The 24,282-nt window shown below is 44.6% G+C and overlaps 1 protein-coding gene across 1 annotated transcript; it reads right to left on the reverse strand.

Annotated features, from left to right (window-relative positions):
• Positions 1–7,818: 7,818 nt before the first annotated feature.
• Positions 7,819–21,912, reverse strand: BRS3 (bombesin receptor subtype 3). The gene is made up of 3 exons (XM_069943050.1): positions 21,482–21,912; positions 20,383–20,734; positions 7,819–8,223 (listed from the first exon to the last, which is right to left on the reverse strand). The coding sequence occupies exons 1-3, from the start codon at positions 21,910–21,912 to the stop codon at positions 7,819–7,821; spliced, it is 1,188 nt and encodes a 395-aa protein (XP_069799151.1).
• Positions 21,913–24,282: the final 2,370 nt, after the last annotated feature.

A 24,282-nucleotide genomic window follows, 5' to 3' on the forward strand; every position in this document is an offset into this window, starting at 1 on the left:
TCATTGTTCAACTTCAGCCAACAGAGGAATAGATAAACATGTTCTGCTATTAACACAGTTAATGCAACGTCTTAGGGTATGTGCACACTACAGAATCGCGATGGAAAACCCGTCACGGATTCCACAGCTTGCACCCGCTTGCGGACTCTGGCAGCCATGCACATTTCCACCTGTGCCATAGACTCCATTCTGTGCACAGGCGGATTCTGCCATCCATCCAAAGAATGAACAGGAGGGGATGAGTAGATCTATCTACTATGTCCTGGTCAGTGGCGGATTAAATGTACCCTGGGCCCTGGGCTGTCCACCCAACCTGGCCCCCCCCCAGTCAATCTGCCCACATTATGATCCGCTATTGCCCCCCCCCCCCACGCTGTCCCCAAAAAACACTGCCTGCCTCCCCTCCCTGCTGACCCCAATAAACATAGTGTTTGGTCCCTTGCTGCTACCCCCAGTAAGCATTGCCCACCCCACTTCCGCTCCCCCCAATAAACATATTGCCAACTCACCCTGATGTTGCGCCCCCCCCCCCCCAAGGTCACAGCAGCACAGAGGATGTCAGGAGAGGAGGGGGCTGATCTTATAGGGGAGGTCAAAGCAGCACAGAGGAGTTCAGGAGAGGAGGGTGCTGATCTTATAGGGGAGGTCACAGCAGCACAGAGGATGTCAGGAGAGGAGGGTGCTGATCTTATAGGAAAGGTCACAGCAGCACAGCAGCACAGAGGATGTCAGGAGAGGAGGGTGCTGATCTATAGGGGAGTTCCCAGCAGCACAGAGGATGTCAGGAGAGGAGGCTGCTGGTCTTATAGGGGAGGTCACAACAGCACAGAGGGTGTCAGGAGAGGAGGGTGCTGATCTATAGGGGAGGTCACAGCAGCACAGAGGATTTCAGGAGAGGAGGGTGCTGGTCTATAGGGGAGGTCACAGCACCACAGAGGATGTCAGGAGAGGAGGGGGCTGATCTTATAGGAGAGGTCACAGCAGCACAGAGGATGTCAGGAGAGGAGGGGGCTGATCTTATAGGGGAGGACACAGCAGCACAGAGGATGTCAGGAGAGGAGGGTGCTAATCCTATAGGAGATGGTCCCCCTTTCCCCCCCTTATAGATGACCCCCCTCTTTCCCCTTTATAGATGGTCCCCCTCTTTCCCCCTTATAGATGGTCCCACTCTTTCCCCCTTATAGATGGCCCCCCTCTTTCCCCCTTTATAGATGGTCCCTCTTTTTCCCTTCATAGATGGTCCCCCTCTCTCCCCCCTTATAGATGGTCCCCCTCTCTCCCCCTTTATAAATAGTCCCCCTCTTTTTCCCTCTATAGATGGTCCCCCTCTTTTCCCCTTTATAGATGGTCCCCCTCTTTCCCCCCTTATAGATGGTCCCCCTCTTTCTTCCCGTTATAGATGGTCCCCCTCTTTCCCTCTCTATAGATGGTCCCCCTCTTTCCCCCCTTTATAGATTGTCCCCCTCTTTCCCTCTCTATAGATGGTCCCCCTCTTTCCCCCCTTATAGATGGTCCCCCTCTTTCCCCCCTTTATAGATGGTCCCCCTCTTTCCCTCTCTATAGATGGTCCCCCTCTTTCCCCCCTTTATAGATGGTCCCCCTCTCTTTCCCCCCTTTATAGATGGTCCCCCTCTTTCCCTCTCTATAGATGGTCCCCCTCTTTCCCCCCTTATAGATGGTCCCCCTCTTTCCCCCCTTTATAGATGGTCCCCCTCTTTCCCCCCTTTATAGATGGTCCACCTCTTTCCCCCCCTTTATAGATGGTCCCCCTCTTTCCCCCCTTTATAGATGGTCCCCCTCTTTCCCCCCTTTATAGATGGTCCCCCTCTTTCCCCCCTTTATAGATGGTCCCCCTCTTTCCCCCCTTTATAGATGGTCCCCCTCTTTCCCCCTTTATAGATGGTCCCCCTCTTTCCCCCCTTTATAGATGGTCCCCCTCTTTTTCCCTTTATAGATGGTCCTCCTCTTTTTCCCTTTATAGATGGTCCCCCTCTCTATAGATGGTCCCCCTCTTTTCCCCTTTATAGATGGTCCCCCTCTTTTTTCCCCTTTATAGATGGTCCCCCTCTGCTCCCCCCCCTTATAGATGGCCCCCCTCTGCTCCCCCCCCTTATAGATGGTCCCCCTCTGCCCCCCCTTATAGATGGCCCCCCTCTGCTCCCCCCCTTATAGATGGTCCCCCTCTGCTCCCCCCCTTATAGATGGCCCCCCCTCTGCTCCCCCCCTATAGATGGTCCCCCTCTGCCCCCCCTTATAGATGGCCCCCCTCTGCTCCCCCCCCTTATAGATGGCCCCCCTCTGCTCCCCCCCCTTATAGATGGTCCCCCTCTGCTCCCCCCCTTATAGATGGTCCCCCTCTGCTTTCCCCCCCTTATAGATGGTCCCCCTCTGCTCCCCCCCCTTATAGATGGCCCCCCTCTGCTCCCCCCCTTATAGATGGTCCCCCTCTGCTTCCCCCCCTTATAGATGGTCCCCCTCTGCTCCCCCCCCTTATAGATGGTCCCCCTCTGCTCCCCCCCCTTATAGATGGCCCCCCTCTGCTCCCCCCCCCTTATAGATGGTCCCCCTCTGCTCCCCCCCCCTTATAGATGGTCCCCCTCTGCTTTCCCCCCTTATAGATGGTCCCCCTCTGCTCCCCCCCCCTTATAGATGGTCCCCCTCTGCTTCCCCCCCCCCCCTTATAGATGGTCCCCCTCTGCTCCCCCCCTTGCACAGCAGTCAGTAAATAAAAAAACAAAACACAACTCACCTGCCATCCATCTCGTCCTCTCCCCGGCAGCGCGCACATCACACAGCTCACTGTGCCGCCTGGGCCCTGACTTCCGGTACAGGGCGTCTCTAACGTGCGCTCTTAATACCGGAAGTCAGGGCTTAGGTGGCACAGTGAGCTGTGTGATGCGCGCTCTGCCGGGGAGAGGACAAGACATCCCCGGCAGCCGCACATCAGCCGGAGGCAGCCGGGGACTCCTGTGACCGCAAGCGAAATAATGCTTGCGGTCACAAGAGTGCAGTGGCGGGCCGGGCCGCAGCGGCGTGGGCGGATTATAAAGTGGGCGGCGCGGCATGGGCCCCCCCGGAGCCTCGGGCCCCGGGCGGCCGCCCAAACCGCCCACATTATAATCCGCCACTGGTCCTGGTCATCATCTTTACCTGATTCATCCTCCTACTGCTAACGCTATGTAATGCTTTTTATACTTGGGCTCCTAAGAGCCTCTGCAGGAATTCTCAGCTAGTCTATATGACTGACAGAATACATAGACAAGAGTGACCATCATCACTGTACTGTATAAGCTGCAATGCTGGATGCAGTCACACATTATGGAGGTACCACAAAGAGGAGGAGGTGGGGGTATCAGGTGCTGTCCTCCTCCCTACAAGTAATCTAGTGGGTATATTGCTGACAAACTGCTGAGAGGCAGGCATACCCCCTGGAGTGGAGCAGAACCCCACACTTACCCATTTCATATTAATTTGGAGAACTGTTTACTCCCTGCTTATTATATGCACAAGATTATACACACTTCAATGGTTTTCTCTGCATTGCAGATGTAGCTGAAAGTCATTCTGTAGAATTACAAAAGGTTCGGTGTGGCCCAGGCTAAAGGCTATGTCCCCACCTTTCTAATTTACATTCAACACGTATGATGGGACATCTCCCTGCTGTATGCATCTGTGAGCCTTGTATATAAATGAACTGCACGTAGACTTCCATTTAAAAGAAAAGAGAAACCACTATATGGCCAAGTTCACACTATGTAAGACACTGGCCGTTCTGTGACTCAGCCGTGTCACAGAATGGCCGGTGCCAGTGAAGTTTATCCCGTCCGGTACTGCAGCACCGGCCAGATAAACTTCAATTCTATTGAGTTGGGATGCGAGCGCATCCGTGGGCGCCCGCATCCCAATTCACCAATACCGGAGCTGCACTCTCCATTGTGTGAGCTGTCAGTGTTGTGCGGCCGCTATTCAATGAAAAGCGGCTTCACAAAACTGACATGTCATTTTTTCGTGCGGCCACTAGGGATCCTTGCCGATTTGCAAGAATGGCCATGAATAATACAAAACTTACGTTGTGTGAACATAGCCTTTGTTTGTAGCATGCCATGTTACTTACCTGTTGAGAAGTGTAGTCCAATTGGGGCAGAAGTGTTTCTGACACATAAGCCAAACGTAAAATAAGAACACTATGTGAGCATAGCCTTATTTTTACTAAGGATTACAAATCTCCAAAATGAAAACATACAGCATTCCATGTACAGTAGTTCTTTTCTTTTGTGATACCTAAACACAAACCTATATCTATAAATCATTGTCTGACTCTCCCACTATTCATATATACAGTTAGTTGCACACACTGATACATTAGAGTCCAATGTAATATACACAATAGCATTTAAGAAATGGGATCATATTTTTTTCTTTATGACATGTAAAAGGTTTGTGCAAACAATAGATAAACTTTACATTAAAGAATCCTCTAGTTATGTACAGTCGTATAAGGATTTGTTATTCATTGCTGCCTCTGAAGAGTGTATGCTAGCTTTAATAAAACATTACAATCTTAAAAGGGATATTCTGGGAGTACATTTCTTAGCTAGCAGTTAATTAAAAAAAAATCCTTATACTCACCCCCTTTTTTTTTACAGAGACCCAATCTCGCTGTGCAGCTGTTCCAGGTATTTAGTCAGCATGTGGAATTGCTTGCTCCTCCGATCAGTGGATTAAAGGGGTTATCCAGCGCTACAAAAACATGGCCACTTTTCCCCCTACTGTTGTCTCCAGTTCAGGTTTGCAATTAAGCTCCATTTACTTCAATGGAACTGAGTTTTCAAAACCCCACCCAAACTGGAGACAACAGTAGGGGGAAAGTGGCCATGTTTTTGTAGCGCTGGATAACCCCTTTAAGCAGGTACCCCCTGTGGCTACTTGTTGTTGAGTGGGTGATTCCATGTGCCAACACTGAACCTAAAAGCACTGTGCAGTGGGCCTGGGGCTCCCTGAGAGGGCAGAGGTGGGGGAGGAAGGAGGATGAGTATAGGGTTTCTTCTATTTCATACAAATCTGAAAACAGTTATTTAATAATTTACTCTATAAAATACTTCCTAAGGGTGCATTCACACATACAGGATCCGCAGCAGATCCACAGCAGATTTGATGGTGCAGATTTAATGCTGTGTTCAGTTATTTAGATCAAATCTGCTATGGATCTGCAGCATAAAATCCTCTGCGATACGGTGTGTGTGCAGGTCCGTCTTACCCATTGGGCATGGTAGGCGGCTGCCCGGGGGCCCTTGTGTCCTGGGGGAGCCCTGCCCACTGTGACATATTCCCTATCCCCGATCCCCAAGCAAGCTCCCTTGTAGGTATTGTGCCTGTGCTGCCGTCAGCCGCTCCCCCCTCCCCACCGGCCGACGTGACATCTTCCTTGTCCCTGGCCTGTGCACGGCACAAGCTCCCCCTTGCAGGTGCTGTGCAGTGTCGGTGCTCTGAGTCCTGCCGTCAGCTGCGATTAACCCCCCCCTCCCCCACTGAGTAACTGAGTAACTGAGGAGGACGACGTCAGGTCTCAGCCCATGAGGATGGCCGGCGGAGTACTGTGCAGTGAACAGGGAAACGTGGTGAATATATTACATGCCCCAGATACAATATATTAGACATGTTGCTGTCCCTCTGCATATAAGCCCTAATGTCTCCCTGTATACTGTATAATACAATATACAGGGAAACAACATGGCTTATATATAGAAAAGGGCAAAACAACATACCTCATATAGACAGAGGGGCAACAACATGACTATTATATTATATATGAACCATGTTGTTTCCCTGTATACTGTATACAGGGAAACTACACGGTTCTCATATATAATAGTCATGTTGTTGCCCCTCTGTTTATATGAGACATGTTGTTTTGCCCTTCTCTATATATAAGCCGTGTTGTTTCCCTGTATATTGTATTATACTGTATACAGGGAAACAACATGGTTCTCATATATGTTAGTCATGTTGTTGCCCCTCTGTATATATGAGACATGTTGTTTTGCCCTTCTCTATAAATAAGCCATGTTGTTTCCCTGTATACTGTATAATACAGTATACACAGACTCCCTGTATTATACAGTATTCACGGAGACAACATGGCGTATATGCAGAGGGACAGCAACATGTCTCATATATAGAGAGTGGCACCAATATATATTAATTAGCCTTTTACCCATCACCTGTATACCTGTGTACTGGCTAGGGGCGGGGTTGCAAAGATGGGTTTTTTTTTATGATGACGGCCAGATATATACGTAGTGTGAACATAGCCTTAAAGTGTAACTGTCATTTTTTTTTTTTTACAGAAATCAGTAGTATAAGCGATTTTAAGAAACTCTATATCAGGGTTTATTAGGCAAAAAAAGCCTCTTTCTGTACTCAAAAAGCAATCTGCCAGCCTTCCCCCTTACTTCTTATCTGTGTCTTATCACGCAAATCCATCTTCATTATAGAGAAGCAAGTAAAGACAGGTTCTGCTGTGTCCATTATATCCTATGGAGGGGGAGGGGCCGAGGGAGATGAGTAAGCAGGAAGAAGAAACATAAAGGTCAACTGTTTGGAGACTGTCTGGGCACCTAAAACGCTGGATTCAGAGGTCAGAAAGGTCAGTGCTTATCAAGAAACTTGCTGACAGAAGATTGCAGGGTGTTGTGCTGTGCAGGACTGCTCCGTGCTCACTCACTCCTCTCAGCCCCTCTCAGAGCATTATGGACACACTAATCCTGCTTCTTTTGAAGTGAGGGGAGCTAAGAAAACAGCTTTTTCAGTACAGAAGGAAACGCTTTTGCTAAATAAAACCTATTACAGAGTTTCTTAAAATCGCTTGTACTATAGATATTTATTGTTTTAAGAAAAATTACATTGAAATGACGGCTACATTTAATATATTTGATTTATTTAATACTTTTATGACTTTACAGAAACCACAGGATCTATCACCATGACTAATAAATGGCAGTTCTTCTTTAGATCAGTTACACGCATATGAAATACGGGTATATTTTTACCAACGTATTTTGACGGCAAGTTTGGCACAGACATCAGGTCTGATGACATAAATGAAAACAACATCAATTACTATGATATTTTCATTTTAAATCAATAAACCCATAGATTGAGCAACACTTGCGGTTACAACATGGATACAAAGATCCGGCCTTACTATAAGTGTCTGAAATGGCTTTATGCAGATTTACATTCCTAACCCCTATATTGCTGCACAACTAGGTAGATATCAAGAATCTTGGAAAAACTTGACTACAACTTATACGGAAGCAGATGTCATTATCCTGTTATCCAATTTAGTCAATTACTTCTATTTAAAAACCTTAAGACTTCCAGTACTTATCAGCAGCTGTATGTCCTGAAGGAAGTGGTGTTTTCTTTCCAGTCTGGCTCAATGTTCTCTGCTGCCACCTCTGTCCATGACAGGAACTATCCAGAGTAGTTGCAAATCCCCATAGAAAACCTCTCCTGTTCTGGACAGGTGGCAGCAGAGAGCACTGTGTCAGACTGGAAAGAATGCACCACTTCCTGCAGGGCATACAGCAGCTAATAAGTACTGTAATACTTCAGATTTGTAAATAGAAGTAATTTGCAAATCTATATAACCTTTTGACACCAATTGATTTAAAAACTATTTTTTTTTACAGTCTTGTTCAGACGGCCATAATGCAACCACAGATCCATGCCCCAATGCCGGTCTGATGACTGAAAGATCCCCACGATGACGGTAACTCTCCCTAACAGTGCTAGAAATGTGTCACTCATAATGTTTTAAAGACTGTCGCTGTCTCTCTTCATTTCATAAGCTCCCAGTAAACCAATGCTAATCTCCGACATGGGGATGTTGCCCTTGATGGCAGTAATTGCTGTGTTAGTGCTGTGGGTCGGGCTTGGTTGGGATGGCGGCGGATGTGTCTTGCAGCAATACACCTGTTTTTTAAAATGCTGCCTAAAACTTCTGCTCAGCCAATATAGGGCAAATGGATTGACACAGGAATTGCTAAAAGCGAGAATTCGGGCAAAAATAGTAGCAGAAAGATGGAGCATGGAGGAATTCACTGCTGAGTGGTAGGTGAAGGATCGGTACAGGTAAAGGATATGGTTTGGCAGCCAGCAAAAGGCAAAGAGACCAACCAATACCAACACTGTTTTAGCGACTCTTTTACGGGATTCAATCTGCAAAACAAAACAAGAAAGATGAGTTATTCTAAATGCATTCTATGCAGTCACTATCTCTAGAGACCAGCAATCTAATAAATGGAGTGGGTGGGCAGATGCAATTGACACCATTTACATAAGTCTTCCCTGGGGTGCACTTAGGAGGTTTCCTCAGTACCAGGAAATCTCAAATTCAGCTCTTCAGGATTAGACATTGAGTTAAATGATACAATTATAGCACATGTCAGTAGGCAGAATGTGCACCTTAGTTGCTTACATACAGTTCAGTCCACCAAACTGCCCACCCATACCCTTGACCACCACTATATTAAATGTCTATAGAAGATACTAAAGCACTGTATTAGGCTATCTTCTGCATTTCCGTAGACAATGAACAAAGTAGTGGTCGGGTACGCACACGGCCACTCCATTCAGCCAGGAGCTCTGAAAGTCCTGTTTCAAAATTTGAGGGGGTCCTAGCAGTCAGAATTCCAACACTCAGACGCCACCTACACCTTGGATAGAGGATACATTACAAAATGATTATGGTTGCAAAGGTTTAGCTGTTAGGGTCTTGGCACCCAGACCACCACCAGTTCAAACTTCTAACATGTCACGCTAACATTTCAAATAAATTTGAAAATTCCATTATAAATAGCGTTTCCAATGATGAAACCTATTTTCAGCTGTTCTTTAAATAATAATAAATACGTTTTTTTTTACTACCTTTCTATAGTCTTTCATGCTTTGTTTCTGCTCTATTTTTAGTAACCCAACTTCAGTCTGGTGTGCATCATGACTTCTTCCTGGCTGGAGTGTACAGCAAGAACAGGAAGGTTGTTACAGTATGTACACCAGACAGGAAGTTGGACAATTTGCAACACAAACAGAAAGAAAGTATAAAGGACTACAAAAAGGTAGAAAAATAACAACTTATTTAGGTTGAGTTGTATTCTTAAAGAGTCACTGTCATTATAAAAAACTTTTTAAATGTCACCAGATATTGAAAAGGTATTGATTGTAGCAGGTGTCACTGCTGAGAAATGCTGCAATATGGAGAAACAGCCTGAGACAGAGTGTGCCAGAGAGTGCGTCAGTGCCCTCCACTCCCTGGCCAGATAAAGATTTTGACACTTTTACTTCATGAGAGTCAGCAGTGAGACCTGCTGGGATCTGTAACTTTTAACATGTCGGATGACAGGTCAAAAGTTTTATTTTTATAATGACAGTAGCTCTTTAACCTCGGTTACACTCAAAATTTTCCTCACTACATTGCGAGAAAGAACGTGTGGACTCACAAGAGGTCCCACAAGTGTGGACCCAAAGATTGTACATTTACCACCTACCATGTTGGAAAAGCACTTTTATTGGTCACGTGACTTCAGCTCAAAATTTTATTGTCATATAACATACAAATGGGAAGTAACATATAGGCCCTGATCCTCTAGCCCTAAGTTTCTGATGACTAACCAAAATGGTGTCTCTGTAACTCCTTCAACTTAAAGGGGTACTCCGTGCCAGGGGTTATTTTGGTGGATCACCGGGGAGGGGGTGGAAATTGAAGCCAAAGGTCACTTACCTCCCCCGTTCCAGCGCCGATGCCCGGATCGCGGTTGCTTCCTGGTCAGAGCTGCCGCATGAGAAGTGACGTCTGCCAATCAGCGGCCGTAGCGGAGTCCCGCCTCGGGACTCTAGAGCCCAGCCTCGGCTGCTGAATGGCAGAGCTGCCTTGAGACGTCACGTCTCATGCGGCAGCTCTGACCAGGAAGCGGCCGCAAGATGGGAGTACCAGGCGGCGTGATCCAGGCACCGGCGCTGGAACGGGGGCGGTAAGTGACCTCCATCTTCAATTTCCACCCCCTCCCCTGGCAATCCTCCAAAATACCCCCTGGCCCGGAGTACCCCTTTAAGGCTCTATTACACAACATGATTATCGGTCTTATTTGGCCGATAATCGTTTTGTGTATGACCGCATGTTGAAAGGCAACAATGTTGGCTGATCGTGGTTCTTTTGCTGAAAGATTCCAATCATAACAGCGACCGTCTGCTGCTCGTCGCTCCGTGTAACAGGATCATTCAGGCAGCCCCTCCCACTGCTCCCTGCTCGCTGTCTGTGCATGTAAAAGTAAAGACAGTGAGCTGGGAACGAGGGGAAAGTAAGCGATGAACTGACAGGTTGGCATTTGCTCTCCAAGAAAATCAAGCCGTGTAATAAAGCCTTTAGACTTAGATGACAACATGATTTACAAAGAGAAGGGATAATTTATTTCTGAGCAACAAAGGATAAGTGGGTGCAGTGTCCCAGAACCCTGCTTATTGTTACTGCTGTATGTGTACGTGTATGTGTAGGGCGCCACTGTGCTAGTCTCTATTATAGGTTAACCATATTCTGTGGAAGAAAGATGTAAATGTTGTGTTTTCCGCTGTATTCTATTTACTGTCAACAAACACAAAGGGTTAACCGTGTATGTGACTGTCTACACATTTCCTTCTCTACAACCTGCTTGAGGAGGTAATCTGTCAGCATCCTCCCTTACCTCTGGGTCTATCAGAGCCCAACCAAAAGTCTCCCTATCTGTCCTAACCAATCCACTTTCGAGTTATCTCAGGCCTCTCTTCATTAATGGGAGCCCTCTTCCTGTAGTATAAAAAGGTGGCCAGCGCCATGTGCTGGGGTTAGTCAGTTAGGGCCCTATTACACGGAGTGATAATTGTCCGAATCGGTCCAATTTGGATGATTATCACTCCATGTAATAGAGACAACGATCATTTTATCATTTTTGCCGAGTCCTATCAGCCAATGGTTGAAGGTCAACTTCTACCAGTGTTCCTCCTGGTGGGGAATATTCCTGGATGTGCCACTGCACATACTCATCACAGCTGTAAAAAAAAACTGTTTAGTAAAGTTTATTGTTTTGCAACTACTCCTAAACCCTCTGTGTTTGGGTACTATAACACGGAACGATAATCTGCTGAATCGGCCCTATCTGGCCGATTATTGTTCCGTGTAATAAAGACAACGATCAGCCGATGATCATTGTCATCCGTTGATCGTTGATTTAGGTTCTGACCTATAATCATTGGGCGACAACCGCGGATCGCTACGTGTAATAGCTGTGCACGGCCGATGCTGACGATATGCAAAGAGGAATACATACCTATCGAGGTTGCGGGGCTCCTCTTCTTCTGAGCTTCTCCCTGGGTCCCATGCGCTCCAGCTTCACAGCGGCCTGTCTCAGCTGACAGGCCGCTCAGCCAATCACTGGCCGCAGCGGATAGGTATACAGTTTAAACAAAGGCTGCAAGGACATTGGTAACGATGTCCATGCAGCCCTTGTTAAACGATTATCGGCCTGTGTAATAGGCCCAGTAAACAAAAGCCTATCTAGCAGATCGGAGCTTGTTTACAGGTATTATCGGGCCCCCATAGGCCCGTGTAATACCACCCTTTGAGTCTCGCCATCACACCAAAGGAAGGAGTACTAGGAACTCTTTACAGAGTGTGTTGGTACCTGAGGAGAGCTAGCTACTACTCAGGTCCTGTTACAAGTGCCGCAGCAGTACCGTAACAAATCTAGGTCACCACATGGGGGTGCTAAGCGCTTGGATTGATAGTTTCGATACAATATAAGATTTGATTTAGTCTTATTGTGTAAAATTAAAACTGTTTAAATGCTGCAAAAAAAATCACAGAAAAATCACAGTATATAGTCACCCAGGAATAGCTTTCAATCACTCTGTGCTGGTGGGGACTTTTAGGCTTTTGCTATGATTCTGTGTTAATTTAAACATCTTTTTACGTCCAGAATTACAAATTAAATTATAGAAAACTATAGATCGGTGATTTCAGCAGAGTGTCGGACTGGGGTATATGGGGCCCACCAGAGGAAACTATCCTGGGGCCTACCAATGAAGAACCAGTGAGAAACGACATGTCAGTCGGTGTTTGTGCAGGTTCTAAAGCTGGGGGCCCACCGGAGGATTCCCCGCTTCTCTGATGGGCCACTCCGACACTGGTTCAACATCTCCCCTTTTGCCCTATGTTACCCTCAGATAGGAGACCTTACTTGGTTCAACTGTGTGACATAATCATGGATCAGGTCCACATTTTAAATAAGCAGTGCTTTTATATATTACATTTATTGTTCTACATTAGATTTATTTTAATCCATGTGAATGCTGATGAAGACATTCTGCGCTCGCGTATGTTCATATTTTCTACCTCATCCATATCCATATGTTACCGAAGTACAGCGCACAGTCATAGCATATTTTAGGGAATTTGTTTATTAACAATGTATAGGCAGTAAAATAGGAACCTATTCTGTTGTCATGGATGGACCCACATTTTATCATATAGGAAATATTCCAAGAACAGATGAGATTTCTATGCTACATAATAATAATTTTGGAAGTAGATCTGAGATACAAAATAACAATTCCCCTATTAATGCAAGAAATCTCTGCAGACAACGTACAAACCTTCTAATTAGTCTGCAAGGAAGAGCGGCAGAAATTGTTAGACTCTTAATAATTCATTAGGCTGATGCAAACTAGGAATATTTGGTTCCATCCTAACAGACTTGGTGGGAAAGAACAATATTCGTCACTGAGATTTTTTTTTAGAAAATCAAAAGTTTTAGTACATTATTATGAGGGTTTCCACCTTTCCTGAGTTGGTGTTAACAGCATTAAAGAGGTACCCCGGCTAGGACAACTTTTTTATCAATGCCTGGGGAAGGGGTGGCTGGAAGTGTCAATTTACAATGAGACATTCCTTTTTTATTCTCTTAGGGCAGCTTCACACAGGACGGATCGCAGCGGAAATCTCGCTGCGAGTTTTGCAGCAAGATCCACTACGATCTAGGGTCCTGGCAGTTCCTTGTGAATACATACTCGCAGCGGATTTTTCAGACCGGATGGAAATCACCCGCCTCCCCCCTTAACAGCTTAACTGATTGCCGCTGTATAAATTACCTGTCTTCAATCTGACTTGCTGTACAGGGTTCCGGCTTCCTGCTCTCCCGCCCAGCCAATCAGTATCTGCGGCTAGGCAATGGACTGATTGGCTGGGCTGGAGACTGAGATTTTTTTTTTCAATTACTTTTGGTCTCACAAAAACTCTCATGTGGTTTTGTATATGAAGGCTTTTAGAAGGTGATAAGTTATAAACATGCCAAAAATCACAGACTGACTAGTCTAGATATAACTGAATAGTCTATTGATGATATATAAATGCATAGAGCTTTGTGTAAATAACACAATTCAAGTAACTGTTACCCCTAAAATGTGGATTTGCATACAGTTATTGGGGAAACTATGTCACAAAGCATAGACACATTTAGTACATGATTCAACAAAAGTTGGATAAATAAATAAGTAATAAATAAACAAGAAATGAATAAACAATAAATAAACAAGAAAGAAATTTATGTTTTCTTTCTTGCTCTTGGCAAGGACCTGGCATTGTTGGTGCCTATTGTCTGCAAAGAATGTGATTCTTCATTTCAGTCTGTGAATCCTCAAAGGGTTGGTCACCATTGCCCTCACTGGGTGTGATGGTGGTAGAGAACATCCAGCCCCCACTCTAAGCTTATTGGGTGCAAAACTAGCAGTACTAGATAATAAATGGGGGCGATGAAAAAAAAAAGAACCCAACTCTATGGAACAGCAGCTCCACATGGATGGTGACATCACAGGCTTTTAGAGAGGCAGCGGGTCCTCTTTAAGTTGGTTTAAGTTAACCCCTTAGTGAACGCTAATAGGGGTTTTTACGGCGGTCACTAATGGGCTTTATTCTGCTGCCATCAGCTTTTTACGGCAATGGCATAGAATAATGCAGCGGCGCCGGTATCGGGCATTGCCGGCGAGGGGAGATAAAAAAATATCCCCCCCAGATTAACCCTCTAGTGGCCGGTAACTAAGCCCGGGTGGCCATCCATCACATCCAAGATGGCCACCGCCATCACTGTGAGCAGATTATGTCTGTTCATAGTAATGGAGGAGAAAAAATAATCAAACCCCATTCTCTCCACCACTGGAAGTGGCGGAGAGCATGGGGCAGTGATCGGGGACCACACTTTGTGGTCCCGGTACAAGAAATCAGTGGTATATACTATATACCGCTGATTGCTTGTTCCCACTGCAGGACTGCATTTTTTATCCCGTCACCATAAATTATTAGTGATAGAGGATAAAAAGTGAAGTGTGCCCCCCGCCAGTCGCCCCTCCATTCCCCTAATCACCCCCCTACCCCTGGAGGATATCTATTTACCAGATCCAGGGAGGTCCTTCCTCAGTTGGCTTCTGAAGTGCACATGCGCTTCAGAAGCAGTAAACTCAGAAAATTTTAAGTCACAGGGACCAATTTGCACCCTGTCACTAAACTATGATTACTGTGATACAACATATCAAAGTGATCATAGTAATATAGTAAAAAACACACTTTCATTATAGTAATAATTGCAGTTTACACCCAGATTACCCATGACCCCCCCAGATTACACTTAACCCGCAGATTGCCCATAACCACCGCACGTTTCGCGTAACCACCCCACATTGCCGTCAACCGCCGAACGTTACCCGTAACCACCCCACATTGCCCGTAATCACTGCACGTTGCCTGTAACCACTGCACGTTGCACGAAACCACCTCAAATTGCCAGTAACCCCCTCCAGATTGTCCGTAATCGCCCCATATTGCCTGTTATCACTCCAGATTGCCGTAACTACCCCAAATTACACATACCCACCCCCAGATTGTCAGTAACCACTCCAGGTTGTTAGTAACCACCCCACATTGCCGTCAACCGCCGAACGTTACCCGTAACCACCCCACATTGCCCGTAATCACTGCACGTTGCCTGTAACCACTGCACGTTGCACGAAACCACCTCAAATTGCCAGTAACCCCCTCCAGATTGTCCGTAATCGCCCCATATTGCCTGTTATCACTCCAGATTGCCGTAACTACCCCAAATTACACATACCCACCCCCAGATTGTCAGTAACCACTCCAGGTTGTTAGTAACCACCCCAGATTGTCCGTAACTACTCCAGATTGTCTGTAACCACCCCAAATTGTCTGTAATTACCCTTCGATTGTCTGTAGCAATCCCAGATTGTCCATAGCCACCCCAGATTGTCCGTAACCACCCCAGATTGTCCGTAACCACCTCAGGTTGCCCGGAAGCGCCGTAAGTTGCCTGTAACCACCACAGGTTGCCCAAAACCACCCCAGATTACCCGTAACCACCCCAGATTACTCATAAGCACTCCAGTTTACGCGTAACCACCCTTAGATAGCCTGTAACCACCGTAGGTTGCCCCTAACCACCCCAGATAGCCCCTAACCACCCCAGGTTGCCCATAACCACCTCCAAATTGCCTGTAAACACCCCTAGATTGCCCCTAACCACCTCCAGATTATCTGTAATGTCAATTTTTTTTTTCTAGCAACTGCGCTTAACAGTTAATAGCTGCGGTTTTGCTCCAGCAAAATGACGCTCCTTCTCTTCTGAGCCCTGCTGTGTGCCCATACAGTGGTTTATGCCCACATATGGGGTACCGTTCTACTCAGGAGAACCTGCATTACAGATTTTGAAAATGAGAAACTTTGATCTAAATGGATATATTATTGGGAAATTTAAATTTCCCATATTTTTATGGCTTGAAGGTGAATACTTTCCTTAAGCCCCTGTAGGGTCAAAATGCTCATTATACCCCATGATTAATTCATTAAGGTCTGTAGTTTTCAAACTACTTATGGGAGTTTCTAGTATACAAGCCTCCTATATACATTTAAAAAATAAAGTGGTCCCTTCAGTTTTGGAAGTTTCATGAAAATTTGATAATTTGCTGATAAATGTCTAAGCCCTGTAACACCCTAAAAAAATGTTTACTAAACTATGCCAGAATAAAGAAGACATATTGTTCATGTGACTTAGTAACTAATGACGCTAGCATACATTAGAGCATCACTGAGTGTATGCCAGGGAGAAGGCAAGAATCTATGCCTTCTCCCTGGCGTACAGCAGAGGCGCATCATTTTGGTGGAGCGCTCTGCAGCGGAATCTCGCCTACCTCAGTGTCACACAGTGTCTCTATGGAATGGCTTGCACGCCTCCGCTCCCACAGCTCTCCACGCAAAGAATTGACATTTCCACTCAAAGAATTGATCAATTCTTTGAGCGGGGAGCCACAGAAGCAGAGGTGCACAAGCCATTCCATAGAGACACTGTGTGACACTGAGGTAGGCGGGATTCCGCTGCAGAGTGCTCCACCACGGAATTCCGCTGATTTTGCTCAGTGTGAACATACCCTAACAAGGTGAATCATGAGATACAGAGCTATTGTTTTCCTGCCAATTAAAGGATATTTCTAGACGCTTTCTTTTGAGGTTTTTCAATTTAGTTTTAATTCTTTTGTGTTCTAGAATGTTGAATACATATAGCCAAAATAATATTATGATGCTGATAATAGAATCTATCAATGATGCGCCTCTGCTGTACGCCAGGGAGAAGGCATAGATTCTTGCCTTCTCCCTGGCATACGCCAGCCATAATCGCCGCTCTTCTGATTGCACGTCAAGGTGGAGAGAAGATGTGGCCACCTCCTGCACCTGATTTATCATGATTTACTCCCACACACAGGCGTAAATCTAGATACATATCTATACCTGCTCCCAAGCAGGTGTAGATTGCTTCTGCAATGACTGCGCAGGGCCAGCTGGCTTTACTAAGAGATGTGCGCCTCTTAGTAAATCTGTCCGGATAAAAAGGAAACAGGGCTTTATTTAAGACTGGCGTATGAATATGCTAGTCTTAGCAAATGTCCACCATGTATATATATTAACCTCAATTAGGCTATGTTCACACTACGTATATTTCAGTCAGTATATTTCAGTCAGTATTGCAACCAAAACCAGGAGTGGATTAAAAACACAGAAAGGCTCTGTTCACACAATGTTGAAATTGAGTGGATGGCCGCCATATAACAGTAAATAACGGCCATTATTTCAATATAACAGCCGTTGTTCTAAAATAACAGCAAATATTTGCCATTAAATGGCGGCCATCCACTCAATTTCAACATTGTGTGAACAGATCCTTTCTGTGTTTTTAATCCACTCCTGGTTTTGGTTGCAATATACTGACTGAAATATACATATACTGACTGAAATATACATATACTGACTGAAATATACGTAGTGTGAACCCAGCCTTACAGTGTATGTGAATCCCTAAACCCTCTACCACTACACACACATTTGTTCCAAAGAGCAGCCCTATGAAAATCAGTTTTTTGGACAAGCGTGCTGAACAACATTTGCCATATGCATCCAGAAGGAATGAAGCCAAGTCCAGCCGTCTGAGAGAACACTGTCACTTTGTGATATAGCATGCTCACAGAAGGAGAATGCATTTATAGAGGACAGTATTTCTGCCAACTGGCTGCACATTTGCTTCTTCAGATTTTTGGGACAAAAAGCAGTTTCCTTAACAAAATCTATAATGGAATTATTGGGGAATTTTGACTTTTCTATTTTAGTCAGTTGGGAAACCCCACATTATATCTGTAGAATGTGAATGCTGCAAATTCGGCATCATACAGCAGGTTAAAGGGGTTATCCAGCGAAAATCTTTTTCTTTCAAATCAACTGATATCAGAAAGTTTTATAGATTTGTAATTTACTTCTATTAAAAGATCTCAAGTCTTCCAGTACTTATCAGCTGCTTTTTGTCCTGCAGGAAGTAGCGTATTCTTTCCAGTGTGACACAGTGTTTATGTCATGCAGGAATTGTTGTTTTATTTTCAGTCTGACTCAGTGCTCTCTGCTGACATCTCTGGCTGAGGCAGAAACTCTGTCTCGATTTTCTATGAATCCCCATAGAAAACCTCTCCTGCTCTGGACAGTTCCAGTCTCGGCCAGAGATGTCAGCAAAGAGCACTGTGTCAGACTGAAAATAAAACATTTCCTGCATGACATACAGCAGCTAATAAGTATGGAAAGACTTGAGATTTTTTAATAAAAGTAAATTACAAATCTATATAACTTTCTGATATCAGTTGATTTGAAAGAAAAAGATTTTCGCTGGACAACCCCTTCACGTTCTGCCCGAATTCTACATCGACATTTAATGCAGCATGTGGTTGAGATTTCTTAAAATCTTAACCACTTTGATGGTACTGTAATATGCTGTGGATTTGCTTCATGTGAATCTTATAGTTAATCATCAGTTTGCACAGTAAGGCCCGTTCACACTGAGCAAGTACGTCGGAATTCCGCGGCAGAGCTCTCCGCCGCAGAATCCCGCCATGCTCGGTGTGCTGCTTTGAGTGAATGAGAGGGCCCACTGCTGCCGCTCTCCGCTCAAAGAAGTGACATGTCATTTCTTTGAGCAGAGAGGTGAGAAAGCGGACGTGTGTGGCCTCTCATTTGCTCAAAGCAGCACACTGAGCACGACGGGATTCTGCATCATAGAGCTCCGCTGCGGAATTCCGACGTTCCTACTCAGTGTGAACGGGGCCTTTGCTTGAAAAAAAACATGTCCATTAAGTTAAAGCATGGGAGGGATTAACTAAAGGAGGGGATTATCCAAGGGAGGGGATCAACCAAGGGAGAGGATAATCCATGGTAGAGGATAAACCAAGGAAAGGGATTATCCGATGGAAGGGATCAATCAAGGGAGAGGATAATCCAATGTAGAGGATAAACCAAGGAAAGGGATTATCCGATGGAAGGGATCAATCAAGGGAGGGGATTATCCTAGGGAGGGGATCAACTATGAGAGGAGATTATCCAAGGTAGGGGATAAACCAAGGGAGGGAATCAACCAAGAGAGGGGATTATCCAAGGTAGAAGATTAACCAAGGGAGGAGATTATCCAAAGGAAAGAATTAACCAAGGGTGGGAATTAGGCAAGGGAGGGGATCAAGTAAAGAAATAACCAAAGGAAGAGATCAACCAAAGGATGGGATTAATCAAGGGAAGGGATGAACCAAGTGGGGGCCTTATTAAAGTAGGTGATCAACTAAGGGAGAGGGTTAATCAAGGGAAGGGAGTTTCTTTATTTCTTTTCACTTTTTAAAAAATGGGCATGGCAATAATATGAAAATGGCAGTATCTCGGTATTTAAAGGGGTTATCCAGCGCTACAAAAACATGGCCACTTTCCCCCTACTGTTGTCTCCAGATTGGGTGGGGTTTTGAAACTCAGTTCCATTAAAGTAAATGGAGCTTAATTGCAAACCACAGCTGAACTGGAGACAACAGTAGGGGGAAAAGTGGCCATGTTTTTGTAGATTTTGTGGATAACCCCTTTAACTACTTAAAACACATGACAGTCTCTTACAGGAACATTAGTGGTCAGGACTGGAGATAACTCAGATCCTGGCCATTTAACCACTTTCTACCAAAGCAGCTAAGCAATTAGACAAGATGGGCTCCTCTGTCACCCCCCACCAATAATGTTGATTTAGGGCAGTGCTTCTCAATTCCAGTCCCCAGGCCTCACCAACAGGCCATGTTTTGAGGATTTCCCATACAAAGAACACCTGTGATAATACCTAATGCACTGAGGATAATGATATCACCTGTGCAATACTAAGGAAATCCTCAAAACATGACCTGTTGGTGAGGCCTGAGGACTGGAATTGAGAAGCACTGATTTAGGGTATGGTTTGATTGTCAGGGCAGCTGGGGAAATAGTGAAAGGGTGTAATAAGAGGGCAGTAATTTGACAATAACCAGCAATATACTGTAATACAAAGAATAGATATAGCTCATATCCCCTAAAAGGATTAAGTTAGTAAAACAAAGTGAAATAAAAATTTTTTTAAATATTCAAGGTAAACGGTGCAAATGTGCAAAGCCAGAACTGCTGTTTTTTTTCCCCTCAAACATGAAAATGTGACTTCCACTAAATATGTTGTGAATAAGAACTATAGCAGAATATGATACAAAGGTTATTGTTTTGTGTTCTTTTATATCAAGCAAGTTGTAGGTCAGTCAATAATTAAATTGTATACAACTATAAAGCGTATTTGTGTATATATATAATTTACAAATCTGTATAACTTCCTGACACCAGTTGATATGAAAAAAAAAAAATCACCAAAGTTCCCCTTTAAGATAGCATATTAAAAAGATGTCTTCCCTCTGGTCATGGTCACCCACCTGTTTGCGGGCATGCGTGTGCTCTTCAGCCGGCATATTGAAGGTGCTTTTGTAGAGCGTTTTTGCAATAAGAAAATAATATGCAGAAATGATTGACAGCGGCACAATGTAAAACACCAGGAAACACATGAGAGAATGAGCCTCCTGTAAGATTTTCTCCGAGACTGGGTAAGGAGCGCAGGCTGTAAAAGACATGTTTTTGTCAGGGGTGCTGAATTCATAGAGATCTGAAAACACCGCTTCTGGGGCTGCAAGCAACATGGCAACTATCCAGACACAAACAGCTTTTCCACAGGTCTTTAAAACGGCATCAGAGGTTTGCAGCTCCAGGGGCTTCACAATGGCTCTATATCTGCACAATAGAACAAGATATGGGATTTGTTACTGCTTAAGCATCCAGCAAGTATATGTGATATTATGAGTATTCCTAAGAATTTGTGAGAGTCCATGCCAGTCATATTAATGTGCTTAAACTCTATCGGGACCAATGGGTGATATCTATACGTCAGAATCCCCAACACATTTCTATCGAACATCACAGCGCTATTGAAGTCAATGGCAGGGTCAGATTCATGCTGCGCACTGAGATTTTGAGTTCCATAAATATTTAACTAAGCATTACCCAGCAAAACTGTATTCCCCTCTAAGCAGAGCACATTGGTAGCTGGGATTTTTAACCCTATGTAGTTTTATTACAAACCCAATTCTGTGTAGTATATTAGTATGACTTACTGCTATTCTTAAATATCATTACAGGTTACTAGGCTGTGATAGTCTCTTGAGTTAATAGCTAAACATTTAAAGAGATCTCACAAAATGCCCCATTCTCTATGACCTATTAGGCCATGTGGACATCATGGGAGTAGAGGTCTCCAAGGGAGCCCATTGATGTTGATGGCCCTCAGGTCATACTACATTGCACCTGTATTGTGAGACATGACACCTATCGAAAGTTCCTCTGCATCTTCTTATGTGGAATATAAGTATTATATTATATATAAGTATCATATTATAAAGTATTGTTTTACTCAAGGCTTGGAAAAGTCCAAAGACTCGGAGACACAGAATAGGAAGAAATAAGACAGTAACACTTTCTTACCTGTCAGCACTGAGCACAGTCAAGGTAAATACGGAGACACCTACAGAAGTGAGCTGAATGAAGGATATCAGCTTGCAGCCAATTCTCCCGAATAGCCATGTGTCCACCATATAGCGAGAGGCATCCACCGGGACGCACGTCAGGAGAAGAAGCAAATCTCCAAAAGCAAGACTGGTGATGAAAATGTTGGGTACAGTCTGCATGGACTTAATCTTAAAAAATACTTTAATAAGTATTGTGTTCCCTAGGAGACCAATGGAAATGATAAGAGCATATGTTATGGAAATCGTGGCAAGTACTTCCAAACCAGGGGAGACATCATCAGTATCTTCTCCATCCAAAGTGCCACTTCCATTCCGGGATCTCACCGGGGCCATGCTGTTTGTGGCAGATGACAATGTCTGGTTAAGTGATGGAAAATTTCCAGGCATGTTTTTTTCCAAGATTATATAAGGTTTCTTCCAGATTTCCTCCCGTACAATGTGGAAATGATGAGCTGCATAACTGGTGACACTATCGCAGACTTGCTATGTACACGCTCCCACTGACTCAAGACTTGTCTTCCCAACAGCCATCAGTCGGACTGGTTACAATAGCACTGAGCAGTGTGGGAGGTGCTGGAAATTAATACTGAATTTTCATACCGGAATCCTGCAAAGTGGCTTCTGCTCGTGTTGTCTCTTTTCCTACAAGTGTTCGCTATTGAAGATGTCAGATGATAAATACATTCCTACTGGTACGGCTTCACCTACTATACTGTGAAATGTAAATTGGAGCTCCTGGCTTAAAACAACCGTACTAAACAGGCAACGTGCTGTCATTTTTATGCATTATTGATAGGATTTTGTGCGCTTAATTTAAATTTAGGCTTTCATGCTTGGCGAAGTATGAAGGTTAATGAAGAGATAAAAGCAAAGGAGAGATGACACCAGTATACAGGTTCTTTCCACTAAGTTCACTTATTTACTAGGAAGTCCATAAGTTGTGATATATAGTGTTCTCTGGAGCCTCTTCTCATCTGCACAGCTAAAGGGGATGTCCCCTTGTTTCACAGTCACATGTCTGCAATTCCCATCTGTGGGTTAAAGCCTCATTTAACTCATTTAGAAATCATAATTAGAAATGAGAGAATCTCACATCTAAACGAAGCCGCTCATCAAGCCGCCAGCTTTTCAGTGCTGCTCTGCTCCCCATCGTACCACCTTCGGTGCAGGGGGAAAGCTGGATCCAATCCTGGGAAACTGGGAGAAGTTTCCCAGGATTGGATCCAGCTTTTCCCAGCATCCTGGGAGGAGTGTGCGGGAGTGGAGCAGCGCTGTAAGGCCGGCGGCTTGATGAGCAGAGTTCCGAACAAAGCGTTTGGCTTTGTTTAGATGAGACATTCACTCATCTCTAATCATAATACATAGCTTCTTGTTCTGTTGGTGTTAGGCTAGGTTCACACACGCATTTTACCCTCCTCCTTCTCCTCTTCCTCCTCAATTCCATTTATCTTTACCGTTTTGCCAACAGAGAAACATAAATTAGCAGACCAATCTAACTCCCCATTTATTTCAATTGGTTCTTATTGTGCTCCATTTGCACTAGTTGTACTCCATTTTTATTAAAGGGGTAATTCACCCCCCAAAAAAATTCTTTCAAATCAACTGGTACGAGAAAGTGCCGGAGATTTTTATTTTACTTCTATAAAAAATCTGAAGTCTTCCGGTAGTTATCAGCTGCTGTATGTCTTACAGGAAGTGGTGTATTCTTTACAGTCTGGAGAGCAGAAGAGGTTTTTTGTGGGGCTTTGCAGTTCCTGATATGGACAGAGGTGGCAGCAGAGAGCACTTTCACCACGTCCTGCAGGACATATAGCAACCGATAACTACTGGAAGTAAATTACAAATCTCTGGCACCAGGTGATTTGAAAGAAACATTTTTTTTTTGTAAATAACCCCTTTAAATCCAGCAGTGTTGGCATTTTAATAACCAGGCATAAACATAGCGCATACACAAATTTTTTGTCCGTTCAAAAAAATGTATCACAAACAGAAGGAACACATCCGTGTTTTTTTTTTACATTATAGTAAACAATGGTGACGAATCTAAATGTAAGGTATTTCTATTCATGTCTGTTTGCATGTTGTCCGTGACCATCAGTTATTTTCACTGAGCGTGTGCAGAAGAGCCGAGAAACCAATAAACCAAGAATATAAACTGATATGTACAGGGGCGTAGCTAGGATTCATGGGGCCCCATAGCAAAAAACTGTATGGGGCCCCCCTTCCCTGTGCACAACACAAAGTGCTGTATATACAGGCCCGTATCTGCCATGAGGCGAGGTGAAGTGTTCGCCTCAGGTGGCAGATAACACAGCCCTTGAGGGGGGCGGCATCAGCGTCCTGTGTCCTTATCATTACAACTAGTTATGGCTCAGTGCTCAGACGTGTTTCCTGTCAGTTGCCTCATGAGAAGCGCTGCGGAGGCACTGGAAGCCTCGCACTCACAGGTATTCACATCACATAAGACATATATATAGTGTCTCCTGCTGTTAACCCTTTCAATAATGCAGAGTTATTATACTCTGCATCACTTACACACTGTAGAAAAGAAAAAGTTAACAGCAGCGGGGAGGCTATATTATGTCATCTCTGCACTGCCGACCTCCGAGGTGACCTCAGCATAGTGCAAGAGCAGGAGAAGAGGCATAAAAGTAATGGTCTGCTCTGCTGTTAACTCTTTCTGTATTGCAGAATGTAAGTGATGCACAGTAATACTCTACACTCTGCAGTACTGAAAGAGTTAACAGAGCAGGTCAG

The sequence above is a fragment of the Dendropsophus ebraccatus genome, chromosome 10 (genome assembly GCF_027789765.1).
Source record: "Dendropsophus ebraccatus isolate aDenEbr1 chromosome 10, aDenEbr1.pat, whole genome shotgun sequence".
Classification (NCBI taxonomy): Eukaryota; Metazoa; Chordata; class Amphibia; order Anura; family Hylidae; genus Dendropsophus; species Dendropsophus ebraccatus.

Coding starts and splice junctions, on each gene's coding strand:
- BRS3 (XM_069943050.1), bottom strand. CDS start 21,912: ATGCCTGGAAATTTTCCATCACTTAACCAGACATTGTCATCTGCCACA. Junction 20,735..21,481: donor ACTGTGCTCAGTGCTGACAG/GTAAGAAAGTGT, acceptor TCTATTGTGCAG/ATATAGAGCCATTGTGAAGC. Junction 8,224..20,382: donor ACACGCATGCCCGCAAACAG/GTGGGTGACCAT, acceptor TTTGTTTTGCAG/ATTGAATCCCGTAAAAGAGT.